The sequence below is a fragment of the Sciurus vulgaris genome, assembly GCF_902686455.1.
Source record: "Sciurus vulgaris genome assembly, chromosome: 5".
Lineage (NCBI taxonomy): Eukaryota > Metazoa > Chordata > Mammalia > Rodentia > Sciuridae > Sciurus > Sciurus vulgaris.
In genome coordinates, this window is record NC_136465.1 from 136,758,021 (window position 1) to 136,774,014 (window position 15,994).

General features: G+C 32.9%; 1 protein-coding gene across 2 annotated transcripts in view; it reads left to right on the forward strand.

Annotated features, from left to right (window-relative positions):
- Positions 1 to 10,918, forward strand: part of GLIPR1L1 (GLIPR1 like 1) — a 31,730-nt gene extending 20,812 nt beyond the window's left edge. The window contains exons 4-6 of one of the 2 annotated variants that reach the window (XM_079140121.1): positions 3,533 to 3,621; positions 10,640 to 10,672; positions 10,761 to 10,918. In XM_079140121.1, coding sequence (XP_078996247.1) covers positions 3,533 to 3,621; positions 10,640 to 10,672; positions 10,761 to 10,867 — 229 coding nt within the window. In that variant the 3' untranslated portion in view covers positions 10,868 to 10,918. The remainder of the gene's footprint in view (positions 1 to 3,532; positions 3,622 to 10,639; positions 10,673 to 10,760) is intronic. The other variant, XM_079140122.1, reaches the window with a different exon arrangement.
- Positions 10,919 to 15,994: the final 5,076 nt, after the last annotated feature.

The following is a 15,994-nucleotide window of genomic DNA, read 5'->3' on the forward strand; positions in this document are numbered from 1 at the left end:
CCCAGCTATCCCACCCTTGGCCTATACCCAAAGGACTTAAAATCAGCATACTACAGAGATACAGCCACATCAATGTTCATTGCTGCTCAGTTCACCATAGCCAGATTGTGGAACCAACCTAGATGTCCTTCAATTGATGAATGGATAAAGAAACTGTGGCATATATATACAATGGAATATTACTCTGTCACAAAGAATGATAAAATTATGGCATTTGCAGGCAAATGGATGAAATTGGAGAATATCATGCTAAGTGAGATAAGCCAATCTCAAAAAACCAAAGGATGAATGATCTCGCTGATAAGCGGATGAGGACATATAATGGGGGGTGGGAGGGGTTAGCATTAGGGTTAGGGTTAGGTTTAGGGTTAGGGTTAAGGAGGGTGGTAAGAATGGAGGAAGGACAGACTGTATAGAGGGAAAAGAGGGGTGGGAGGGATGGGAGGAAGGGAAAAAATAACAGAATGAATCAAACAACATTACCCTAGTAGATTTATGATTACACATATGGTATGCCTTGACTCCATGTACAAATAGAGAAACAACATGTATCCCATTTGTTTACAATAAAAAAAAATGAAGACATGTATAAGTTAAAAGTAAAAGAATGGGAAAATGGTCTACCATGCTAATACTAGTTAAAAGAAAACTGTAGTGCTGATATTAATATCAGACAATGTAGATTTTGGAGCAGAGAATATTACAGGGGTTAATTAATCAAAAGGACATAATACTCCTAAATGTTTATGCATTTAAAAGCAGAGATTAAAATTATGTGAATTAAAAACCAATATAAATAGGCAAATTCTTAATTATCATCGGAGATTTCAATACCCTAATCTAGTAAAAAAAAAAAAAGAGCAATTAGCCTACAGGTCAGACTTTACTGACTGCAAGTTATATAGAAAATCAGTGGAATTACTGATTTGAACAACCTAATCAACAAACTTGATCTGATTGACATTGATAGGCCATACCATCAAACTCTAGAACATATATTCTTTTCAAATATACATGGAACATTTACCAAGGCAGGTCATATTCTGAGTCATAAAATAAAGTCTTAGTAAATTTAAAATTGTACAATGTATATTGCCTAACCACAGTGGAATTAAATTATAAATAAATAATAGAATGGCCCTTGAAACTGTCCAGCATTTGAATACTAATCCATGAGTCAGAAAAGAAATGAAATGGAAAATTAGACAGTATTTTGAACTGAATGAAAATAAAAATGAAATGTGCGGGATGCTGTTAAAGCAGCAGTTAGGCCAGGCGTGCTGGTTCATACCTGTAATCCTAGCTACATAGGAGGCTGTGACAAGAGGAGGGCAGCATGGCAATTTAGCGGGGCCAGCATGGGAAATTTAGCAAGACCTTGTCTCAAAATAAATTGAAACAGGGTTAGGAATGTAACTCAGTGGTAGAGTGCTTGTCTCGCATGCACCAGGCCCTGGGTTCAATTCCCACTACCACCAAAACCAAACATAAGCAAGCAAACAAACAAAAATAACAGGAGTTAGGAAGGAAATCATGACACAAAGGAAACAGAGAAAAATTTCAAATCAATGACCTCATCCTCCATCTAAGAAAATGAGGGGGGAACCCCAATAAGTTAAACCCAAAGTAAGCAGAATAAATGAAATTATAAAAATTAAATTAAAATAACAAAGAGAAGAATAATAGAGAAAACCAATCAAACCCAAAGCTGGTTGTTTGATCAATAAAACTGATAACCCTCAAAACTCACTGATTAGGAAAAACATTAAAATCAACAATATTAAGAAACAGAAGTATGACAGCACTATGTATTTTATACACATTAAATGAAAATATTAATAATATGACAATAAATATTACAATTTGTCTAAAATTATAGAATTCCACAAAAGACACAAATCCTGAAGAAAAAATAAAGAGGAGCTAAAGAGCAATATCCCTCACAAACATAGATCCAAAAATTCTGAATAAAATTTATTGAACCCAGAAATAAACTTGTTAAAGCATAATATACAGTGTCTGATAGGGTCTATTCCAGGGATATAGGACTGGTTTAACATTCTAAAACCAATCTCAGTAATTTGTCACATTTATTAACCTGAAAATAAGATATGATCATTTTAATAGATTCAGAGAAAAACAAAATTTGATTCCCAATAAATGCTCTCAACATAGACCTAATAAATAAAGGGCACCTATGAAAAACTCATAGTTAACATTATGATTAATAGCAAAAAATTTTTCTGCATAGTTTCAAATACTAAACATGTTAGGCTTGCATGCTACGTACAGTATGTTATAATCTTTCATTTGTTGTTTTCAATAACCCCTTAAAAAAGCAAAAAATAATGAATCCTAGCTTACAGTCCACACAAAGACAAATCACAGGCTGTATCTGACCTATGGGACATACCTTGTTGACTACTAGTTCATGGGTCTATAGAAAATTCAGTGGAATTTACCAAAACTCCTTAGAACTAATAAATATAAATTTAGCAATTTTTCTTGATAGACTATCAATTTACAAAAGTCAATTACATGTCAATAAGATAGCAACGCATATTCCCAGATAGGAATTCTACATATTATGCAGGTGGTAATTCTATCCACAGTAGTCTATAAATTAAATGTAATCCTAGACAAATATACTCTATAATTTATTTAAAACCATGGAAAATACAGAATGTAATCTCTGCATCTTGCCTTAATTCTAAACAGCACAGACAAATTCTTTCAAACAGTCTCGATGTATTATCTTACATGTGTATATATTTTTGGAAAAATATACTCTGTAATCAGAGTCCATTACAATTCTGAAGCATGAGGAGGATATGAAGGACCTGGAATTCTTACACATTTTAGTTGAGTATCGTATTTAAGGATTTGTACATGAGTGATGGAAATTTCAAAGCAACTTTATTTGAAGTAGCCACAACTTGAACAACCCAAATGTCCATCAATGATTGAAAGGATAAACAAATTGCGGCATATTCCTTAATGGAAAGTGCTTGTGCTATTATGTTTTTCTTTGTGTATTCTAGGTAAGTAAGGCTTTTCAAAGTACACAAAGACTCTTTCAAAAGACACTTGTTAAAATGCATTGGCTTATAGGATCTAAAAGTAGACATAGAAGCTGTGAAGTCTTTTTGATTACATTAACAGGTAGAACTAGATGACCAAGGTGCTGCACTTTTTTAAGTTAAGCCATGTAGGGTGTTCTCATTTGCAATTTAAATTTTATCTATTCCATTTACAAAGGAAAAAATAATCATGATGTCTATTAAAAATTTGTGACTATCACATGCTGATAATTGGGTTCAAACCCAATTTGTGTGTTATGTTTAGGAATATCCTGTAAAGAACAATTTCAATAGTTTCCTTTTATAAAAGAAATTAGTATAGAGTTGGGACAAAAGTTGTTGCTATTTTTCCTTTTCAACATTTATGATTTAGTGAGTGACCAAAACAACTTTCACCACTGCACAAAATTTGAAAAATAATTGCCATTTGGGTAAAAAAATTTATTTTTCAGAGGAAATTTTGCAAATATGGCTCCATACACCAAAGGAGCAGCCTGCTCCATGTGTTCAGAAGGAGAGAAATGCGTCAAGAAGCTCTGCCGTAAGCATTAAAAATAATAATAATCATAATGTAACACAGATCTAGGCAGGCGGATGGGTCCTTTGCCTCACAAATTCAAAGAATGAGATCCAGGGACAAGTGGTAGGTAGAGTAAGAAGATTTATTTAAAGCAGAAAAAGAGAAAAGCTTCCAAAGCATAGGAGAGGCTCCTAGGAAGGGTATGGGCTTGATTTGTCCTCATAGTTGATTGGTGGGATGATACCTAGAATTAAGATTTAGAAAGGGGTCAATCAGCCAGATGCCTTGTTGCAGGCCTGTAATTCCCAGCAGCCCCAGAGGCTGAGGCAGGAGGATGGGGAGTTAAAAGCCAGCCTCAGCAATTTAGCAAGGCCCTAAGCAGTTTAGCCAGACTCTGAAAATCAAAAATAAAAAGGGTAGCCCAGTGGTTTAATGACCCTGGGTTCAATCCCTAGTAGAAAGAAAGGACAGAAAGGAAGGAACGAAGGGAAGGAGAGAGGGAGGAAAGGAGAGTTGATTGGCCCCTTCCTTCCTTCCTTCCTTCCTTCCTTCCTTCCTTCCTTCCTTCCTTCCTTCCTTCCTTCCTTCCTTCCTTCCTCCCTCCCTCCCTTCCTCCCTTCCTTCCCCTGGAGGTTTTCTAAGCATAATCAGTATGGGATTGGTGGGGCGGTGGGGAGGGGTGTTGGGGGAGGGCTTGTAAGAGGAAGTGCTGTGTAGGGAATATTTTGCTGTTGGCTTGAACCAGCTGGGACCAGAGGCTTGCTCAATCATCTCTCCCTCCTTTTCTTTTCTAAGACCCTTTTCCTGTCTGCCTGGGTTGGTCTATCTTCCTGTCTCAATAATATTCTATTTGGACACTATCATTTCCAAAAATTCATTATATTTAAAAATATGGTTTATAATTTATGGATAAGATTTCATTATTTCTATATGGTAATATAAATCAATCAATATAAAATATGTTTAAATTCAGATGAACCCTCCCTACTTCACTGATTATTCTCCCTCTCAAGCTAAAGGACAGAAAGAAAAGAGTTACCACTATGATCTAGTTCGCTGCTGTGCTCAGTGTATTAACATTGGCTGAAATGTTTATTTGCATTTGCTTCCATTCCCCTTCTCTTACTTATCAGAATAATGACTCATTCAGAAGTAAACACTAATCAATGTCCTTAATTTTGACTTAAAAATCATGTGTTTCTCTTTTATCATGAACTTTTTGGTTTTCTTTTTTTTTTTTTTTTTTTTACCAGATCAATTTATTTATTTATTTTTCAATTTTTTTGTATTTATTTGTTCTTTACTTTTTGGTTTTCAAAAAACAAATATCCTTTTATATTTATAAAAGTACTTGGTGGAGGAAGAGATAAATATAGATATATATATAACATATAGAGAGATTATATTATGTACGATTATGTATTTATATATAGTAAGTTATATATATTAAATTATATATATTTAGAATTATATATACTTATAATATATAGATATTATATTCTACTATAGGACATATAATATGTAATATAGAGACATTATATAGTAGCTTCTATAGTTATATAAAATATATATGTGTTTTAGTCATCTGTTCTTCACTGCTGTAACTAAATGATCTGACCAGAACAATTTTAAAGGAGGAAAAGTTTGAGGGCTCACCTGTTTCAGAGGTCTTAGTCCATAGAAGGCTGGCTCCATTTCTTGGGGCTCAAGGTGAGGCTGAATGAACATCATGGTGGAGAAGTATGGCAGAGGGAAACAGCTTGCATCATCAGGAAGCAGAGAGAGAGAGAGACTCCACTCCCAGATACAAATATATACGGCATAGCCACGCCCCCATGGAACCACTTCCTCTAGCCACACCCCACCTGCCTCCAGTTACCACACAGTTAATCCCATCAGGGATTAATTCACCAATTAGGTTAAGACTCTCAAAGCCCAATCATTTCTTCTCAACCTTCTTTCATTGTGTCACATGTGAGCTTTTGGGGGACAATTCAGATCCAAACCATAACAATATGTAATATATATTATGTATATATATGAAAGAAGACAAACACAAAGAATAGATATTGTTCCATTTATATGAAATCTAAAATCAGGCAAAATTAATCCACTTTAAAGTTAGTATAGTGGATAAACATTTGGAGAGGAAAGAATTACCAATTGCAAGAGGACACCAAAAAGATTTCCTTGGACCTATGCTGTGGTTACCTAGGGAAAGTGCACTTTGTAATAATCCATCAATCTTTCATGAGATATGAATTTTTCTATATTCAAATTATACTTCAATTAAAGAATATGCTAGAAGTTCCTTCTAATTTCAGATTTAATTGGAAGCTATTTAAAAAATAAATTTATTGTTTACTTCCTATTTGTAAACTATAGTCAATAGAATATAAAGATAACAACGATACATTCATTTATTCACTCCCATTTCCTGCCCAGAATCCAAGTCACTGTTGTTTCTTGCCAAACCTAATGTAGTCTCCCTCTTCTTACTTCACTCCAAACTGTTTTATACAAAGAAAATCAAATCAAATTAGTATTTGTCTTAAACCCCTCATTTCTTCTTTTTACAATGAAAGAATGATCCTATCCTGTAGCACATGACCAACAAGTTCAAGCATGATCTGGCTTGTGCCTCCTCTCTACTGTCATATTTTTTAAATCTTCTCTTTGAAAAAGACACTACGCTCCACTATAACCACCCTCAAATATTCCAACTTCTGTATAAAAACTCCGATATCCAGATCACTGTAGGTCTGATTCTAATAGCCAGGTTGTATGGTTTTCTCTTGGTTTTAGTAATACATTCTGTTACCTAGTATGTGGCAAACTGTCTTTGAAGATGATTATCAATAATCCTTTACCTCCAAAGTAAAAACTAGTTTTCCTCCTCTGGAACAAGGACTTGCTGCTATATCAGCTCTGGGCCTAGCCTATAAGAGATTTGATAGGTTTGGTCTTTCCTGTACTAGAAGTCCTCACCCCCAATCCCCCCCTAGGGGAAAAAAAAATGTAAAAAAAATGCGTGTTCTCTTGCTGGAAAGGCAACTTTGAGAACGGTCTCAGAGAAGGAGAGGTCATTTCTCTGTTTAAACTCCAACTACTCTGTATGTAAACACAGCCAGGATGTTGGACCCTGATTAAACACAGCATAGCGTTAAGAAATACCTAGCAGAGGCAACCACTCCAAATTATAGTGAGAAATAATAATAAATTGTTTTGGTTTTAAGACATTAAGTTTTGGAGACATCTGTTTGACAACAGTAGATAACAAACACTTTCCTTACCTTGCGATTTTTTTTTTAATTAAGCATTTAACACATGGCAAATATATAGAAGGTTCTGCATTTTCCCTTACTGAGTAGACAAGATTCAGGGTTACCTTAGTCCAAACAAAATTTACTTAATGCTCAGTTAGAATTTACGGAGGCTTAATTTAGACTGTGCCTGCTGCCTCTGCTCCAGGAGTGTACACTTCCAGCTGTGTGTTTCACCGGGGCCCACTTCCTGACCGGCGCTGGACTCCAGTCCTAATGAAAGATTGTGAAATCGCTAAAAACTTTGCTTTGCTTTCCAGACTCTTTCAGCCTCCTGCCCCTCATACCTTCTGAATTAAGCAAATAAGTTCAAAATAGGTATCCTTTAGGATCATTTCCCTCATCTCCTCATCTGGCTCTTGACCACTCAGTTCTTCAGTTTTGTCTCTTTAGGTCTTCAAGGCTACCAAAATGCTGTGGGGTTTCTCTGTTTCCAAAAATTGGCCTCCACCTACACAAATTTCAGGTTTTCAGCCTTAAATCTGGGCCCAGAATTAATGGATAGCCCCAAGGAGGAAGTTTCTTTCATCATACTATCTCATCTCTCTGTAGATCTCCTACTCCAAAATTTTAGGCCCTCAAGTCTGTTGCTACAACCAATTTCTGATGCTCTTAAACAGTGTTTTGTTATATTTTCTTTCTTTCTTTCTTTCTTTCTTTCTTTCTTTCTTTCTTTCTTTCTTTCTTTCTTTCTTTCTTTCTTTCTTCTTTCTTTTATTTTCTAGTTGTGCTTAATAAGCACTTTTTATTAGTGCATTATAGTTATACATAATAATGGGGCTTATTCTGACATAATCATGCCTGCAGGAACATAATTTGCTCCATTTCATGCCCTAGTACTTTCTCTTTCCCTCTTCTCCTCCCTCTTCTTGTTCCCCTTCTACTCTACTGGTCTTCATTCTATTTGTTGATTGCTTTTTAATGGGTGCTTTGTAGATATACATACAGGAGAAATTCTCCATGATATATTCATACATGTACATAGCATAATTTGGTCAAATTCATTCTTCAGCTCCTCACTTTTTCTGTCCTTCCTCACGCCCTATTTCATTTCTCTATTCCACTGCTCTCCTTTCTATTTTCATGGGATTTGCCCCCATCCAACACTACCTTTTTTGTCCATTATTTTGCTTTAGCTTCTGCATATGAGAGAAAACATTCAACCCTTGACTAAGTCTGCCTTGATGAAAACATTTATATCACAAAGTACTTTATCCGGGAGATGAAAGCCACTAGTGACGTAGGCTCCGAGATAGTACTTCATAGTCTGAAAAGTTCACTGTAAGCTTTGATAACTGGTTGGGGGTACTTTCACAGTTTTTCTTTTTTCAAATTACTCAGAAATTATTTGGCTATTCTTGGCCCTTTGATAAGGCAAATTAATTTTAGGTAAAGCTAGCAAGTCTGCAGAACTGATTTTGATTAGAATTGCATTTCACTTGTAGATAAATTGGCAAGAAGTTATCGATAAGTTTGAAAGAATTAACATCTTTACTACACTGATTATTTCCACTAAGAAAACTGGTTTATTTAGGTCTTTTAAAGTGTCTTTCAGTTAAGTTTTGAAATTTTCTCAGACTTGTTGCTATTAAATATATTTTAAATTCCCTAACTTTGAAGTTTATAGAAACATAAATGTTTTTGTGTATTAGTCTACTCTCCAGGAATCTTACCAAACTCTTTTATTATTTCTAATAATTATTGATTCATTTGGGTTAGCTATGACAATCATATTATATGGAGAAAAAATGCAAGTTTTGATCTTTCATCTAATCTTTACATTTATTATTTATTTTACTAATAGTAATAGTTTCTTCTCCAGTGCAATGTTGAACATAATCTGTAATGTTTTCTTGTTACTGGCCTTAAAGACCATGTTTCAACGTTATGCATATTTATTTTAGATTGTTTTTAATTTGGCTTCATTGGTAGGTTATGGAAGTATTCTTTTCCTAATTTTGTTAATGGATTTAAACTTGAATAAATGTTGAATATTAACAAGTTTTCCTTGCATCTCTTAAAATAACCCTAATTTTTTTCCTCTTTAATGTCTTAAATGTTGTAAACTTTATCATATTATTTCTAACACAACAAGCCACACGGTAAAACTTCAAAAGGTAATAGAAGTTCAGCAATGGCCTACAAATCCAGCTTTAAACCATTTTTTTCTTTCCTGCTATAAATCACATTTGGGCATGAGAGTTCCTTCGTAGATAGTGAGATTTTTACAAAAAAATTAACTTACAACTTTTGCATTTAATTTTAGAATTAAAATTGTCCTACAATTTTCCTTCTTCGTTTCTCCTTGTATGATTTTTTACTTCAAGGTTGTAGCAACTGCAAAGAAAATTGGAAGTTAGGAACATTATTTCTTTTAATATTTTGGTTATAGTTGTATAAGATTCTGATTATTTCAAGTTTATTTGAAGTTTGGGAGACATTATCTAGAAAACTACTTTGTTCTGGGGTGTGTGTGTGTGTGTATGTGTGTGTGTGTGTGCGTGTGTGTGTGTGTGTGTGTGTGTAAATTTTAATTACTCATTTAATGATTACACGATATCCAACCCTAGCAAATTTTCTTACATTTTTTTATCTCCGCTTTATCTGTAGTTATGTCCCATTTAAGTTCTGTGCCTTTGGATTTCTGTTCTTTCTCTTTTTGTTGATCAGTATTTATTTAAAAACCAACTTTTAGCTTGACTGACCTCATATTTTGAGAAAAAGGTGTTATGGCAGAATGTTTAAATGTAAAGGTCTTGGATTCAGATGGAAGGTGACTAAAAGGATCAGATACGATAAATCATACAAAATGATTTGAGCCACAAAATAGTTAAATTCTCAATATGTTTGGCTATTGCCAGAGTGTGGTGGTGCATACCTATAATCCCCATAATGGGGGAGCCTGAGGCAGGATCTCAAGTTAGAGGTCTGCTTTGGGAACCTAGCAAGACCAGGTGTCAAAATAAAGTAAAATTCAAAATGAGAAGGGCTGTGGATGTAGCTCAGTGGTAGAGTGTCCTTAGATTTAATCCCTGGTAGCATAAAAGGAAAAAAAATTATAGCGATTATTATAGTTAAATCCTTCATTATTTTCTACCATTTGATCCAGTTTATATTTTTCGTGGCACTTACCATTTTCTGAAATGATCACTTATATTGATACACTTCATTTTAAAATTAATGATAGATTCTTACCTTTCTTTATTGTCCTATAGTGAAATGGACTTTGTTTTTTCTGATAACCATTATGTAAAAGCTCAAAACCATGCTCAATACATAGTAGAACATGAAAGAAAGTGTAGAAATGAATGAAAAAAGCAAATTAAATTGATGAATTACTAACAAGTTAGCATGTGGAAAAGACATTGAGCAAACTTTGGGGCTTGATGTTTAAAACTCAACATGAAGGAATTACATTTTAGCAGGGACTTGAATTGGGTATATATAACTTTGTCAAAAACAAAGTTAACTACTTTGTAGTTTTGTCTATTTTAGATTTTTGAGTCTTCAACATAAAAGGTATTCTAGAAGTATTTCTGGACATAACACTGTTAGTAGGGAGCATCGTAAAGATTTTTAACCATGGTTAGGGTAGAAACATTTTCATTTTTTTAAATTAAAAAGGCACTGATTTTTCTACATTGATTACCTTATTCTAAAACCCAGAAAAAAATAAGTGAATGCTTTTCATTTTATTTTACTTTTCTCTATTTTAGGAACTCCAGAAATTGTTGTACCTAACAATATCAGTATGTATCAAAATATTTCAGTATTGATTCAATTATTTCTTGCCCTTGAAATTAAATCGAGCTTTTAATTTTTCTGTTTAATTGACAGAAGATACAAGTGTGCAGACAACGGGAAGCATGTCTCAACGAACAGCATGTAATCCCTTCAGCCTAGGTTTTGTTGTTTTGAAAACACTTTGTCATTTACATGCATAAGAAATTTTCAAATATAACAATAAAGGAACACCGTCATTTAAATGTAACTCATCATCAGTTTAATTCTATGTTAAGTCTTCTATACTCCTCTCTGGTATCCAAATTTAATGTTTGTTTTTAATTCAAAAGATATATTTATTATTGTATGGAAAATGGGAAGAAGTAAATTAGAGTCAAGGTTGTTTTAAAAAATTACAATTAAATATATATTAAATATATATATGTATATACTTAAGATATACATATATGTATGTATTAGGATTCTGTAGAGGAATAGAACCAAGAGAACCAACCATATATATATATATATTATATATATATATATGGTTATAAAATGGAGATTTACTAGATTGTCTCACACGACCAGATGCTAGATAGTCTCACAATGGCTATCTGCAGGCTAGAGAGCTGGAGGAACCAGCTGCTCTGTCCAAGAAGCTGGAGGCTCAGAAAAAAACGGATCAATGATGCAGCCCCAATCTGGGACCAGAGATCTGGAAAGCCCCTGGAGTGTCACTGGTCAGAGTCGCCTTGGAAAGATTGAAGAATCTGGAGTCTGATGTCCTCAGGCAATTGCAGCAGAAATCAAGCTTGCCTCAGCTTCTTTTGCCTTGTTCTTCCAACTTTTTGTTCCATTGAAATGTCCAACCTATTGAACTATGCTGCCCACACTTGGGGTGGGTCTCCACCTCGGTTTGCTGTCCCACATGTCAGTCATTCCTAGAAACACCCTCACTGAGACACCCACAAGCCTCTTAATCATAGGCATCTCTAAATCCAATCAGGTAGGAGAATTCAGATTAACCATCACAATATGTATTGAAAAAGTCTCTTTTCTAATTTTCTAATGGGAATGGATTTTCACTTAAGTTACAGTAGATATAAGGACCTAAATATATTTCAAATATGAAATAGTTTCTTTATATGCCAGTACTTAACGTTAAGAATACAATCAACATTATTTAAAAAATGTTATTGAGGAAAGTTTCAGATAGCATGTAATGTTATATCTTATGGTCATAATTAGTTGTTGGGAAAGGATTTAATAAAACTGATTAAATCAATGGATTAAACTCAAAAATAGAAATTAATAAACTTTTAAGATTTGAAAAGTATAAGTATATTCTGAAAATTAAGATCTCATTTTTAAAATTTTATTTAAATTTTATTTAAAATTTTATTTAAAAATGTGGCCTGCATAAATAATTGGATATGTTTTAAATACTATACAAAGTTATCTGAGGTATAAATAACATCTCTACAAGCCAAGAATTATTCAATTTTGGCATTTCTTTTGTCTGAAGTAAAGAAAAAAATTACCCAGTAAATTTAGAATTAAAATTCATTAATGCTATTTTTTTCTCAACTGGGCTAATTATTTTTTTCTCGACTAAGGCAACTGCCACCTTTTGTCAACCATACATGTATGTGTGTGTGTGTGTGTGTGTGTGTGTTCTAAAATATATTTTAACAGTATTAAAATTTGTTTGTATATATTGCCAAAACCTAGGAATTTCCACATAGCTGAGAGCTTGATAAAGCCAAGTTGTTTTATATTTCAAATCTGCCTACCTTAGTAAGTTTTCTCTACAGAAACTCAATGAATAGAGAGAGAATTTGCCTGAGACTGAGGGTTTTACTATAATATAAGGAAATACACTAAAAATAAGATATTCTCTAACAATCAGGAAGTTGGTGATTCTAAACTCAAACCAAAAATTACATATTTGCATTTAATAATATGCATTATATATATTTTATAGGAAAGCAATATACATTACAAAATACAAAAAATGAAACCTAAAAAGTAAAGAAAAAGGAATTTTTAAAAAGCAGCAAGAGAAAAGTAAATCTTATCATGAATACTCCCAGTGGAATTTCCACATACCACTTGTCAATGTCCTTCACTCAAAACCCAGAAGCAACTCACCCATAATTGCACATATTGGGTCCACTCCTTGCAACTGGGGATACCAGGTGATTATCGTAAGAATAATGCAATAAATATTTATTAAACAGCATCTGACACCATGCTAAGTGTTAAAAGTTATTTTTAGTTCTTGTCAATAAAAGAAGTGAAAATCAGATAGCATTTTAATTTAATAATATTAATAACTAACACAAAGTAATGTTTGTAATATACCTAGCATTAAGTGTTCTACATATAATAAGTAATATAAACCTCTCAATAATTCTATGAGGTAGATGTTATTAATTTTTCTCTTCTAGAACTACCACCAGATCTAAATTTATTTTCATGAATTGCATTCAAGTTTACAAATACATTATTTGAGAGTTGTTGAACTGGAAACTGCTGAAAAAAATTACAAGTTGTTTCATACATAGAACTGTACTAAATTCTGACCCCTAAAATACAGGAATAATGCATACTTAGGAGTGATATCTTTATATAAATATTCTCAGATTAAACTCAATTTCATGGCCTTGTCTTTGGATAGGGAAAAACTATATTTTAGGCCCTGAGACCCACATTCATTTCAGAATCTGTTCATATGCAATCCATCATCTGTTTGTGAAGAAAATGTTTGCAATATGAGTAGTCCCACTGTACTCTTCCAACATCTTTTATCAAAATGTTTCAGTTTTTCTCACATAGATGTTACTTGTTACTTTTGGGGTGTTAATGTAAACAGTATTATTGTGTTTTTAATTTCAAATTTCCTTTGTGTATTTATGGCATATTGAAAAGCAATTGACTTTTTTATGCTAACCTTGTATCCTGCAATATTTCTATAATTACTTGTTCTGTTACAGTAGATAGACTCATGTGAGCAGGGGATGGAAGAAAGAAAGAATAGGATTCCCTTCATCTTGAGCAACAAAAAAAATCACTCCACCTTGGGTGATGAAAAACTCTGCCCATAAACCATCTCCCTCATGTAGTAAGGCCACATACAGTCCATCATATTTGTATGTGAAGAAAACAGATGCAGTATGAATATTTCCACTACACTGTGGTTTTGTTTGTGTGTTTGTTTGTTTTTTTAACCCCCTTCTTTTTTTGGTAAGTGATCTATTCTATTGATTTCCTACATCCATTGTTTTCTGAGTGCTACTTTTTTTCTTAGGAATTTTTCGTGATTCCTAGCACATTTTACACCTTTGACATTTGTCTAGCAAATATCTTTCTCAATTGTTCACCATTTATACTCTAATGAAGTAAAATCATTATTTTAATTTTCTCTAATATTATTTATGCACAAATATCAAATATGAATATTTAAATTATAGAAGAGATCAATCAAGTGAGGACTTATGAAAAAGAAAAAAGAGTCAATAAAGTGAAAACAACATATGCTCCCAATAACACTTATACAGGGAAAAAAAGTACATGTCAGTATCTTTAGCTTTGTTCCATGTTCATTCTTACTAAACGTATAAAAGCATATTCTAAAACTTGCTCACTTTCATCAAATTCAGAAAATATGTAGAATTACAGTATCTCCTAAAAATTTCAAGCACAGAAACAAAACTTAAGGTAGTTTAAAATCATGTGAGATAAACAGAGTCTTATAAAACCTGTTTTAAAAGTACCCTTATTCTTACGGGAAAGTAATACGTCTGTGACAACAGAAAAGCAAATGGGTATTTAAAAGTAGTTCAGAAGCAGAAATTAGGTGAAATAATTTAATGACAATTTCCTACATTGTTTATAAAGAAATTATTGGAACAAATATGTCACTAGATTTTCTGAGAAACCACCCCCAACATGAACTCCAGTGTTTAACAGTGAAAAGTTTTGACTATTATTAACAAAGGGCAAAGAAATCAACTTATAGTTAATATTTAGTCTATTCTAATTCATATAATGGTGGACTCCAAACTTATTTTGATTCTCAAAGAATTAGATTAAACATAGGAAAAACACATATTTATGACTAACCTAAATATTTTTTATGTAAATTATCTCGAGAATCAACTATTAAAACTAGGAAAGCAACAAAGGCTAAACACCACAGAGGAATGTCTCTTTATCCATCTATATTTAGAAATCATTATACTAAAGTAATCATAGGCTTCTTTTAACTCAAGCATAGCTACAATTGTTTATTTTTATATATTTTATCTATGTATTACTACTAAATTTATATTGTGCACTATTTTGTGTCCCAATACAGTAAAACCTTCCCAATGTTTTCCCAATAAGTTTCTAATGATATATTGATTATTAATATTAAAAAGCAACTACACATGGAGACACGCCACACCTATGGCCCCTAAGAGGGAGGACGATCAACAGAACCATGTCAAGTGTCGGAGTGATAGGAAACAGATGAGGCACTAAATAATACTCATGTATAACATGCTTCTTTACAATTTTTGAAAAAAATATTTTAGGAGATAATGTACTTAAATTTTTACTTGTATGAAGTACATGATTGGAGTAATTCATTAACAGGTTTAAATGGTTGACTATTTGTTTCAGCAAACCCAACTTCTTTCTACATAAACAAAACTGGATCATTTTGTGTGCTTCCCCTCTATACTTCCATGTTAGTCACCTATGTTTACAAACTAGTGCTATAACACCAATTAAAATAAGGTTAGTTGAATTAATTTTAGTTGAAAGTCCTTCAGAACAAGGAAAGCTATTAGAGATATAAACAGGGTATTATATAATGACAAAGGAGGGCCAAGAAGATGTAAGGATCCTTAATGTGATATATGGAAATATCACTACAGATCTCAAATAAGACAAAATATGCAAGGCAAAAATGGATAGAACTGCAAGGAGAAATAGATGAATATACTATTATGGTTAAGAACAGCAACATATCTCTATTAGATATGTACAGATACAGCAGACAGAAATTAAAGGGATATGAGTAGGAAAAAAAAGAGCTCAAGCTGTCACTATTTACTTTTGACATAATTCTACATTTAGAGCATCCAAAAAACTCCACCAGAACACTTTTAGACCTAATAAATGAATTCAGAAAAATAGCAGGATATAAAATCAACACGCATAAATCTAATGCATTTTTATTCATAAGTGATGAATCATCTAAAAGGGAAATGAGGAAAACAACTCTGTTTATAATAGCCTCAAAAAAAATAATACTTGGGAATCAATCTAACCAAAGAGGTGAAAGATCTCTACAATGA